Source organism: Pangasianodon hypophthalmus, chromosome 20 (genome assembly GCF_027358585.1).
Source record: "Pangasianodon hypophthalmus isolate fPanHyp1 chromosome 20, fPanHyp1.pri, whole genome shotgun sequence".
Lineage (NCBI taxonomy): Eukaryota > Metazoa > Chordata > Actinopteri > Siluriformes > Pangasiidae > Pangasianodon > Pangasianodon hypophthalmus.
Genome location: NC_069729.1, coordinates 16456871 through 16469851, shown reverse-complemented (window position 1 = coordinate 16469851; position 12981 = coordinate 16456871). Strand labels below are relative to the sequence as shown.

Genomic DNA, 12981 nt, shown 5'->3' with positions numbered 1-12981 from the left:
TAAAGGGGTTTGGATAATCATTTTCAATCAAAAGTTTATTGGGTTATGTTGTGATTGAAATACCAGAAAACAGAAACTGGTTAGTAGTAGTGCAAGTAAGAGTTTTGTTTGCCATCAAATGGAATTATAAAATCCTTGTCTACACAAACTGAGCAGTATTGTCACAATCTGCTTTTAGTGAAGTTTGCTTGCAGTACTGAGCAAGGTTTGACAATTTTCCTTTGACTTGGTTAAATGTAGGTTTCTACAATGTTTATATTAATTCACTCTGCATATTTTTATTCGGACAGTTCTATGCATTTTTTGCATTAGAATTTTTATTTTTGCCTTATCTGTGTAAAATGTTAATTATAAATGTTTTGAGGAAGTCATAAGGCATTGTTTTTAAATTGTAATATCTCTAAAAAAATTTTTTTTAGCATGTTTCTGTGTACTGTGTACTTAAATCCTTGTGATCTGTTTGTATGTGTGTATCAGTTGACCAGGACCTTTCTTTGCCTTTAAGTCATAATTGCACCAACCGTGACTGCTGTCATAGTTCATTACACTCTGTGTACCCACAGCTTCAGTACACTCCCACGCACAGAAACAAGGTCCTGCTGACTTTTTCACCATAGCAGCTTCTCTGCTGGAACTTATTTGAAAAGTTATGCACAGCTATAAATGAAGGAACGAAGGCAGCTTTTGCAGGTTAACTTGTGAGAGGATCTTTGGTCAGCTGATTTAACCAAAAAAGCTCAGCTACAAGAGCAAGGCCAGGTGATTTCATTTCACTGTGTTGTGTAATGGTCAATCCATTATCTGTTCTTGAAAGTGTCTGGATCACGTGATTTCTCAGAGCGTATTTAATAAAAGTAGACCAGACTTTACTTCTTGGTTATGTCTCTCTTTGGCCAAATTGATTCGCAGATCTTCACCTTGGCCATTTTTTCAGAACAATACAGTCTCAGTTAGAAAGTTTGAAGGTCAGCTTGAAGCTGCTTCTATATGCTTCCTGACAAGTAGCAATTTGCTCTTTACACCTAGCATTTTTTCTGTGTCAGGGATCATGAATAACTCATCAAAGTGCTAAATTATTATATCTCTCCTAACATCTCTACATTGCTGCTTACAGCTTGACACATCCATCTGCATGGGAACACGTACCTTTTGCGGCATGTGCAAACTGCTGGCATGGTCATTATATTTTGGACAGCAGTGCATATTCATTTCAGTTCAATTTTATTTTTTATAGTGCTTTTAACAATGGGTATTTTCACAAAGCAGTGGGATGTTCATTTAGATCCCTAATGAAAAAAAATGAGGTGACAGTGATAAGGAAAAACTCACTGACATAAGGAAGAAACCTTGAGAGGAACCAGATTTGAAAGAGGACCCATCCTCTTCTGAGTGGCACTGGGTAGTGTAATTATAAGCGTATGCTGTAAAGTCAAACAGCAGAAAGTGTGTTAGAAGGATGTTCAGTATGAGTATATTGTGAATAAGAGTCCTGGGTGAGCACAGGACAGGTTTTTTTGATTACAGCAGCAGCCTAACTCTTATATACAAATGTGCAGTATCTAGGAGAGATTATCCACAGGTAATGGTGAGAGATGGATGTAAACCGTTTTTGGGAATTGCAATATATATGGTATCCATGTGAGACCATCCACAACAACAGAAAAGTGTAGAAGAACATTTAGAACATTTATAACAGTAATTTTTTGCCAGTCGTGGAAGTGCAAGGTCTTGATAAAAAAAAATGAACCAAAAGACAGTTGTGTCAAAAAAGGGTGGGGCTGAAAATGGACTTCAAGATCTTTCATTCATTGGTCAGAAATACAGTCACAGAAAAATGGAAACACACCATTTGTGAGTGTGCATGAAAACCACTAAAATCAAGCAAGCATAAACAATTAAAGGATTATATAAATAACTAGTTCAAAGCATAATTAAATTTCTAAACTGTAACCAGCATCAGCGTTTTGTTTCTTTTTTATGTTCCAATGCTTGAAATAACAATAACACAGTGCTAAAACTGTCTTTTGGCTCAGTTCGGGTCTCACTTGTCAATTTAGCAGCTGTCTTCTCAAAAAATGCTTCCCTTAACTCACAACACACAGCTTGATTAATTCACTTCCTGCAGTTGGACTGAATCAGTGACGAATCACATTGTTAGTGCATTTAAACTGCACTAGGGTTCAACTAGAAGCAAACCAGACTCAATCGGTTCCTCACTTTTTCCCCCTCATATTGAGGGTGATTGTCTAACCGAACCGAACCAAAAGAGAAAAAGTGCAAGAGCTTCATGCATATGTGAACACGTCCTTAATCTAATTTATATTTCACAATAATGTTTATTTCCTTGACGTCTAATATTGACAGCTGATTTTTACAGACATGAGTGGAGGTAATAAATATAAATCATATGAAACTATCGGCTAATTCTTGGTTATTGAATGGAAAGATAATGTTTCATCACTGATTATGCTCTATAATCAAACGTGAGGTTTACTGTCCTTACATTGCATACCTTTTTGATTTGTGATCCTTCAGAGACGTCAAATTAAAGAACAGAAAATGGAAATGCGGAAATGGAAATTTTTTCTTTTCAGAAGTAACTTTTTTTTTAAGCCTTCAGGAGAACATTGACTCACTCAACAGACAAAAGGATTCCTGAGGGGTCTCTCAGCTGCTGTTGTCACGCATTAAACTTACAATGGTAATTATTCTGACTGGCATTCGCTCACAAATCAATCTCTCTTTGTTGCACTCTGAAGAATCTGTAGAAAAAATTAAGGCTTTCTATGCTGAGCTGACACAAGCTCCACAAAAGCCAGAAGAGAGGGTCAGCGTCTTGTGGTGGGGAACATGCCTTGGAAGATCGACCTGTATGGTCTGTTCTCTCAACTCAATCGAAATGCGTCATATGTGTAATTTAAAAAAATGTTTTTCTATTTTTTTTTCCCCTGATAATTGGCAGCAGCTACGGTAGACACAAGCATAAGAAGTACTTTAAAAAAACACAAAGGAAGAGTCTGAGGTGCTCATTTTTTCATTTCGGATATTAAAAGTCAGAATCATCCTTGCAAATTAAGAAGCACAGAAGATGAGATGGACGAGATTAGTTTCTGCCATCACTCGGTTTTGAGGTCAATAAACAGTCTATTGCAAAGGAAGATTTAAATCAGTATTAAATTATTTTATTTATTGTTGGTGTAGTGCCACATAAATCACCAAACAGAACAGTACAATAACACTAAATGGTACATTACAATATAAAAATACGGTTCAATACTGTTGAGTACAGAAATGCTGTACAGTGGAAATGACCATTATATTATAAATGTTAAAGAATTACAAAAAGCATACAGGTAAGCGCTGTGAATATGCAGCAAGCAGCAAGTGTTTAGTGCATTTACAATGTTACTGATAGATGCAGAAGGTGGGATTACATTACAATGTATATTATATACTGTGTAAGGAACAAAACAACTCGATGCATCCTGAAGCATTGCGGAGTTACTGTTACCACCCAGTTGATTGTTTTCAAATAACATGTCGCTAACTGTTTTTTTTCCCTCTTGCAACGCACCTACAAGTCCCAAGCTGTTTTATTTCTCTGTGGGTACAAGTAACACACCAATTTGCCAATGCTAACATTTTTTTTTAAATCCATTTATAGTTAAATTTAATGTTGTGGAATATCCACTCATCTGAAGACTTTCCTGTGTTGGAAAGCTTGAAGTTACAGCTTTACCTGTAGCGCTGACATGGGAGACTCCTTCCAAAAATGCTAAATAAACATATCCTCAGAGAAAACTTCACCATATGAACAATTACATGTTTTTTCCCTAAAAATCCAAATATACAAGTGCCTATGCAAGTTGTTACCATAGACAGATAATGTATTAGAGCAAGCACATTAATATAAACCCTATGATTTGCCTTGGAGCCAGAACTACCTTGCAGCTGCTATTATAGAAAATTAATCAACACATTCTGACCAAACAGAATTGAGAATTTAACAGCACTGCGGTATGTTTGCGTGTTATTCTTATATCTGAGTCCTCTCAGGGATTAACCTTTAGTTAACCATCATAGTCTAGCTTGCCTGTCTTCATAATTAGTGAAACAGCATGCTACCTCTGTTCCTGTCGATAGGACCTTTGCACGTGTAAAGTGTCTCCCTTGTGAATCGCACGGTGTGAACATGCCTGGTGAGAGAGGTGTGTGCCGTGTGTACGTGGCATGTGGAAGCAGGCCCAGAATGTCTTTCCCACAGTTAGCTGTTAACATGAAGCCTAGACTCAGAATGGTGCCTGTGACTGTGTGTGTGTGTGAGAGAGTGTGTGATTGGGGGGTTGCAGACCCTCTTCATCCACAAATCAGCCCACTGCTTTTAAAGGCCTCCATCTTGGAAACACCTGGTAGTTTCCTGCCATCACAGTTTTTATGAATATTTTAGCGATTTTAATGTTAACTAGAGTGCAACATGTGGTTGTGTGGTTTTGTGTTTGTGTTTGTGTGTGTGTGTGTGTGTGTGTGTGTGTGTGTGTGTGTGAGAGAGAGAGAGAGTATTTTAGTGCCAGAGCTAAGAGATGAGTGGGTGGGAAATGGTTTACTGTGACAGCTGTAGAGTAAGAGGTTTTGTGTGTGTGCGTGTTTGTGTTTGTGTGCGCATTTCTAGTAATGCGTTTTGGAAAAACCCCTCCCAGCTACATCCTGCCTCTTCCAGTTGATCAGCAGGAGGGCAGCCAGGTGTGTCCGTGTGTGTCCGTGTGTGTCTTTGTGTGTCTGTGGGTGTGTCTGTGCGTGTCGGTGTCTGTCTGTGTCTGTCCTTGTCTGCCTGTGTGTCTGTGTGTGTGTGTTTCAATGTGGGAGACAGTGTGATTTGTAGTCACTGGAGCCATGCTGACATTTATTTGCTTCAGTTGTTTATCTGGGTCACCTGTCCACCCCTGGGGCTTTAATTCAGAGTGTGAGTGTTTGCATATCAGTGTGAGTGTGTTTACTAGTGTCTGCATGAAAGATGACTTATATCTCTGAAATATTGAACATATTTCTCTGAAAGTAGCATTGATGCATCCTCTGATTGTCGTTTTCTACCAGTGATTAATCTCAAAATGCTCTATACACTTTTACCACACAATTGGCTGACAAAATTGGTTAACTTGATATTTTTGGTCATTGGACTGTCTCTCAACCCATTAGTGACATAGAGGTGTTTAAAACCCCTTGATGCACTCACTACCATGTCACTGCTGGCCCTGTGGTGGTGTCTTTTCCATGGATGGACGAGGTAAATGGGTTGAGAAACAACAGATGGATTACAATCAGTAGTTATATAGACACCTGACCATCACACCCATATGTGCTTGATGAACATCCCATTCCAGACTTAGTCCCCTCTTTGCTGTTATAATAACCTCCACTCTTCTGAGAAGGCTTTCCACTGTGGAGATTTGCCCATTCAGCCGCAAGAACATCATGCACTGATGTCGGGTGAAGAGGCTTGTTGCGCAGTCAGCGTTCCAATTTACCCATAGGTGTTCAGTGGGGTTGAGGTCAGGGGTCTGTGCAGGCCACTCAAGTTCTTCCACTCCATCCTTATCAAACCATGTCTTCATGGAGCTCACTTTGCACAGGGGCAATGCCAAGCTGGAACGTGTTTTAGCCTCTTAGTTCCAGTGAAGGGAAATTGTAATGCTATATCATGCAAAGACATCCTATACAACTGTGTGCTTCCAACTTTGTGGCAACACTTTAGGGAAGAGCCACATATGGGTATGATGGTCAGGTGTCCACAACCTTCTGACCATATAGTGTACCTTCAGAGTGACCTATATGTTAGCTTCCCAGATAAAATGGTCATTATAGTGGACAATGTGCATATAAATAGTTGCTGCACTGCTAATGGTAATGCTAAACAATCCTTTTCAGGAGCCTCACAGTCAGGAACTAGGTAAGACAATATAAACATGTATACATTTGTGCTGTATGTAGATATGCTGTTGAATGGTAAAATATGTTCTCAAGGCCAAAGGTAAAACAATCCCCTGTGCCATATTATACTCCTGCATTTGATTACTCAGTGGTTTGCTGGTTTCCTGAACTATTACCATCTTCATCACTGGCACCATGTTGGTGAAAAAGGGATATGATTCATTATTGCTATTAGCCAACCGATTTAGCAAACAGATGGTACTCTAGAAATTAAAATATCCAACGTCATCTACTATGGTTAAGTAATGAAAATGCTTTGATCATCACATATCAGTACATGAAAACCTCGTTTCCCGAGCGCTTACATTATGTATTCTGTGTAGGTGTTGAAAAAGTGTACGCAAAAGACTGACGAAGGGAAACTGGATGTAAACCGCATGGAGCATGGGCTTGTGTGGGTTAATCGCTGTCTTCTCTTCCTCGCTCACTTTGTCCTTGGTCTTGGATGACTGTGTGTTGATGGCAGGAGAAGAAGTGAAAGAGCATTGATGTGCTGTCCTAGACAAAGCTGTGAGGCTCGGGACTGTTTTTTTCCCCCCATCTTTGAAACAGTAATATGTTTACACTCTGTGTGTATCAGTAGTGGCTGAGAATGCAACAAGAAACAACAACAAGGTGTCTATTCTTAGACGCATGTTTGTTTCTCACTGAGGTGTTGTGTCTGTGTGCTGTCAGCACAAGTATGCTGCTGGTGTTGACCTTCATCACATGTAAGCAGTCTATGACAGGCTCTGTGTTTGTCTGTCCCTCTGTCTTCTTCTCTGTCTCTCTTTATCTCTCTGTCTCTCTCTCTCTCTTGTTTTTTCTCTCTGTCCTTTCCAGATATTCTTCTTTTTTATACGTCTGGAAGGACTATTTCGTAAAAGTTGAACACATCTTTTTTGTTTTATGTAGCTGTCTAATAAATGTCCCTGCGATGTCTAAAGTCATATCTGGTTTGTCGTCTTTCTCTTCTTTCTCTTCTTTCTGTGCCTGTAAAACAGATTGTGTATTTACAGTTGCATGTAAACCTTTGTATACCCATAGACTGAAATTAAGAAGACAGAAATATAATTTGCCTTATGATCTTAGTTTTGTCTATACATATATATATATATATATATATATATATATATATATATATATATATATATATATATATATAATTTTACCAGTTTTTTAAGTGTGTTACCTTTTATGGCTGTTCCCTCATCACATGAACAAAAACGGTAGAATGTTTAGGTTATAGATGATGTTTTGGCTTATCATCTTATCTTGCCTAAGGATTTGCAGATATTTCTATTTAAAAAAATAATTTGTAAAATTGTAATTATAAGTGTTTTATTTTTTTTTTTACCTATAGAAACCAAGGGGGGGTGAAAACATTTGCTCTCTAGGCTGTTATAACCAAGGCATGGCAGATATGCATCTTTTTTTTTTTTTTTAAATTAAAAAAGGACGGAGACTATGGCATGAAAGTGATATTGCATTTCTGTCAGGTAATTATTGTTCTGTAGTCACACTTTTTCTGTATTTGTATCTAAAATGGAGTTTTCAACATTATGTTATACCCTATGTAGTGATCATATGTAGTGAATAGAAAACCAATTGGCATTCAGCCTGTGTGTTCAAAAAGTGAGGATGACAGATGAGTTAAGGATGACAAATTTTTTTCCCCTGAATCTCAGGTAGCATAAAAATGTAAAACTATCAACAACAGGAAAGTAGTGTGTACTGTGGGTGAAACATTGTGGTTTATAATAAAGTTTATGATGCTTTCTTTCTTTTTTGATGACAGCAAAATAATTTGAAACTTTCTTGGTTTATGTGATATGAGCACATTGTGTATCACTACTGATATTCATTCAGTCTGTGTGTGGCAGTAGGTTTGTTAGGGGTCGCCACAGAGGCTCATTGGGCCATATGTTTAATCTGACACAGGTTTTATGTCGGATGCCCTTCCTGACGCAACCCTCCTATTTTATCTGGGCTTGTGACTGGCATTGAGAGTGCACTCCCAGTGGCTGGGTTATTAGTATTCGAATGTATAATTTAAAAAAAAAAAAAAAATGGTAGCCCTAACCTCGAGTGTTTATTTTTTGACAGAAATGTTTGATACAGTTGACATTTTTCAGTGAAAAAAGTATAATCCTACATAAATATCTGATCAGCAATTTTGATTGTTGTATCTAAGAATGGATTATTTTCCCTATTCCTAGTTGGTTGTAGATTGAAAGTTAATGCTTAGATTATTTTTGCACACTCATCCATGACGCCATGTTGATTTCTTTTAATAAAATAAATGAACAACACCCATTACCATTCTGAGTTTGTGTTTTGTTTGGCACTTTGTGAACCTGTTAGTCAGTGTGTGTTGCAGTGGATGTTAAAGTGCACATACTGGTATTGTGTGTGTGCACAGAAGTGTGTTCCTGTGGATGTTAATGGTTGCGCTTGGTTGCATCGTGTCTGTGTGATGTAATATGAATTCTTAATGTGGGATTATTAAGCATGTGCATATCACTAAAGTCAGATCTCGGTTGTGTGTTACAGGATCGCTAAGGCTGCCTCGGTGCTGCTGTCAGACCCGTGCTTCCAGCTTCACTCTATCCAGCACCTGCTGGGACGGGGAGAGGCCAGTGCTGGAGCAGATAACAAACACTTCTCACTACACTCTTGTGAGTTTACTCGTACAACTTTACAGTTTATACTTACTACACGGTATTTGTTAGCATTATTCTAGTCATAACTAGAAAAAGTCTTTGCAAAAGTCTTAGGTACATCTTAAGGAAAGATGCCTTCAAAAATAATGCAATTAATCTTTTTTTCTACATAAAAAGTTTCTTAAAAAGAGCAGTGAACAACACAAAACTAAACAAAGTCAATATTAGGTGTGACTTCTCTTTGGTTTTAAAAATGTATCAGTAGTTTCAGGTACATTCTGACAATGGAAATTACCTGATAAGTTTTTCTAAGCATCTTGGAGAACCTGCTAAAGTTCTGGAGACTTTGACTGCAACACTTGTGTCTATTTCTTCAGGTAATACCTGACAGCCAGCATTTATTTTGTGGTCTATTATGTAATATAACCTTCTTTACTGACATACAAACATTTTATGTAACATTTTGGTTGGAAAACTAATGTTTGGAAATGTAAAATGTTTTTTTTTCCTTTGCTGACCCAATAATATACAGTCATAAAATACACATCTAAGGCAAAATTAGTATAATTAAGCAATATCGCACAAGACTGCGAACATACTGAATGTCAGCACGGCTGTGATTCAGTCGTAGGCGTGAAGCTGCAGTCCGGGTGTCGTAGATAATCGTAGCCGTGCTGATATTTAGTATAACTGCATGATTGCGAGTGTGATATTGCTTTTATACCACAGTTCTGTAAACAAGATATTAATATTGAGTAAGTGACATTTCAGGCACAGTATGGACAAATGTTATGTTTAGTTTTGCTCCGCTAGAGGAAATAGATCCCAGTGAAGCCACACTCGCTTTATAGCACGTCAGCAAAACTGGCGTCCCTTCTTTCATTTCATCTTCATCTGATGAGCTTTCATATTTTCAGTCAGAAGTTATATTCCTGAAAAGTATCTTTTGCCACGTCCACTGATGATGTTGCTAACACTACTGTAATAACTGTTTCGAACTTGAAAGTGGAGTTTTACATAGAAAAAACAGACAAGCAGAGTGATACACACAGTGAAACGTCCTAGTGCGGTTGTACTAAATATAAGCAGTTTTGGAACGCCGCTCAATCAATCATATTAGTGGACCAGAACTAACTGTTATATTTAAAAAAATTTGGCGCCTAAGAATTGTCACAGTACTGTCTATCTTTTGGTGCACTTTTCTGGTCATGAATCACAAAAGCACTCTGTTTGGATCTGTGCACTTCTGGGCACTGGATCGTGACAGGAAAACAAGACATAGTCATTGCATTGAAAAACTTCATGCCATTACATCTGGGGAAAAAAAGAGTTTTTTAGTGTATAACACTCAATCGTTGGCTATTTCCAATGTCACTCAGACGCCTTCTTTTTAAAGTGTTATGTAGCTGTTCTTGGTCAAGTTTTGCAGTAAAAAGTATTAGTAAGTTAGGAGTAATTTATCAAACCACAGTACCCTTTATACAGAAACCTAACATTGACCTATAGGCAAGTCAAGGGCAATAGTTTGCATCAGCCAAGATTTTTGAATAAAAAGGAAACTGTATCTGGATTATATAATTTTATCTATAGAAAAAAAGGATGTTAAACATAGAATGTGGCTGCGTCCTGTAAGAAAAGTCGGTAGAAAATGGGGAAGCAATTTCACTATTTGATTTGACTATTTTTGTTAAACTCCACACTTAGATTGCATAAATTCCATTTACATGTAGCATTTATTGCTTTTACAGAACACTGAAGTGTTGTGTTTTATTTTGCTTAACATTCACAAAACACTGACTACACCTTTAATTAATTTCTTCTGTAATTGAACATTGTCATCTGACAGATAAATGGTGTTTGTGCAGATTGGCGAGTTTTTGCCAAGAACATTCCATGAAAATGTAGCACTAAGTGCTTTTAATAATCCCAAAAAGCAGTTAATAATCATTATCTTAGCACAGCCCAGAAAAATTACAGGTATCTCTTTGAACGCAGTCATGCAGCTCTTCTGTATGTCCTCCTACAATAGGTTAAAAGCCTATAATCATCATCAAGCAGTGTGAATTGCCAGGATCCTTTAAATAATTTCTGTTCAGCCTTATTGCATAATGAATAAATCAAGGTTGATTAGGGACCTCAACTGTTCATATGCAATCTATAAACTCTGTAGTCATCCATAATCCATTTACAGTACATTTAAGCTGTTGCTTTTGCATTTTTATTCAGAGGAGTTAATGGAGTGTGATTAAAAAAGAGGCTAGGTTCGAGAATTAGAACTTTTTTAAAAAATGACCGTTGCAGTAAAGTAAAAAGAAAGTTGCCTTAAAGGAACAGAGCAATATTTTTCCACCCTAATCTCTTTTTACCGCATGTGTAGCGTATGTGTAATTACCATGGACAAGGATTCCACGTTTTTAGAAAAGAAGAGAAAACCTGTTTACTCGAAACTCATTTCTAATGTAACTCTAAGGGCAGTTCAATTCAATCAATAAACATTTATTCAGAACATATTTTTGCTGAATACTTTCAGGAATTAATCAGTCAACAGTAATTGTAAATGAAGCTCTAAATCTGTAAAACTTTCACAGTCCATTCACAGAAGGAAATACTTTTCCACAGGGAAGAATTTGAGCTTGTTACAAGCACAATTTTGTGGGTCTAAATGCACGCACCACAAAACTTTTACAATCAAATAATTAATTTTTGACTGTTTTGCTTCAGTGCTTGAAAGTTAACCATATGAACAGTTCTGGTAAGATTTTCTCTCATTTCTTTCTCATCGCACTCGAGTCTAGCAGTTATAGTTTTTAATTTACATTATGTTGTGTATTTTAAATTGTCAAATTTCTGTCCTTGGCTTGATACAGATATGGTGAAAAGAGATTAGGCTGAAAATTAAAACATTTGATCGGATTTGAAAACGTTGGTCTGCTTCAGCTTCAGAATCTGGATTGCAGTCAATAGAGAAAATCTGTGGGAGGGGAGAAAAAAGGTGGTGGGTTTCAGTCATCTGTATGATGCACAGTGTAATAAAAATGCAGTCAATGTGGGGGGAACAATTAATTACCCCCTTTAGCAAAATCAGCAAGTTGTTTGAATAATTAGGTTTAGCTCCTTGAATGCGTTGATAAATAAGCAGTATCTTATTGTGATAGACCAATTCATAGCAACATTAAAGAGACTGTCTGCTATTGAGCAAAATTTTAAATTTAATTTCTACTTACCGTTAAGAAAAAAAAAATATCAGTGTAAAAATTTGGGCGCTGGAATCATTTGAAGGTCTGAGTGAACTTGATGCTCCTATATGTCACCTCTGTGTTCACTTCTATTATTTAAAACTGAAAGGAGATTGATATTTGACATTAAGATACCTGTCCAAGCCTGCACTGCAGTGCCATTGATTGTTTCCAGTCTTGCTTAGCTGGCCTCGTGGTGCAGTGCATGTTACAGACGTTAAGCCTTCGTCACCCTGAGCTGTATAGTGTCTTCATAAATTATTTAGTCTAAATGGATTTGATGCGTCTGCACTCCATGTAAGGCTTGAAACAGGTTTAGCTCGAGAGACTTGAATGGCAGAGGGGTCTTTAAGAGATTCCCAAATCAAGCTGCTTAGGCTCGAGTGCTACTTCAACCCTAAACATCCACCCAACATCATGATCATCTTCAACTGGCATTTTTTTTTCTTTTTTTAAAAAAGTTTACAAAGGGAAGAAAAGAAAGAATAATTTAACAGGGCAAAAATTATTTGTGGTGCTCATGAAAGCCTTCATGAAAACTCATGAAACTTTTCACACAGACCAATATGTTGTTCTCTATGTAGAGAATTAAAGAGAAGTAAAATATTTCACTGTGAAGTAGTAAACTCACCTATTTCTTTACCTTTAAAAGGCTCTTCATATTATCATTTGAGTGTTTTTGTCTCTTTCAACTACCAAAAGGTCATGGCAAGAAGAAATGTTACCTACCGGAGATGGAAAAAAGTACAGGCACCCTTTGTATTAAAGTCATTTCATACACAATCTATAAGATTTATTTATGTAATTCATTAAAAAATGAAATTGCCCCAATGAAATGCACTTAAAGAAGGTGACTAATGATGACTACTGTTTGTGTCCCTCACATTCGATAAGACTGATTTGTCAGTATTGTACAGCTGTATGACAGTTTATCAGATGACTTCAATTTCCAACTCACCATGAGGCCTGTGTAGCTTGGCCTCTTACTGAGCTGTCCGCCTGTTGGACAAGGACATGCCTTGGGCTGCCTGGTTCCCATGGGGACTGTAGGGTCTCCATGGACACCATGGCCAGTTGCCATTCGCTCCCTCCCCTCTTTTCTTTTCTAGCCCCCTCAT

At 37.4% G+C, this 12981-nt stretch overlaps 1 protein-coding gene across 1 annotated transcript in view; it reads left to right on the top strand.

Moving 5' to 3' along the window:
* The window catches only part of LOC113538129 (E3 ubiquitin-protein ligase RNF123), a 136480-nt gene that overhangs the window by 94005 nt on the left and 29494 nt on the right, over positions 1-12981 (top strand). The window contains exon 36 of the mRNA XM_053227327.1: positions 8518-8642. Coding sequence (XP_053083302.1) covers positions 8518-8642 — 125 coding nt within the window. The remainder of the gene's footprint in view (positions 1-8517; positions 8643-12981) is intronic.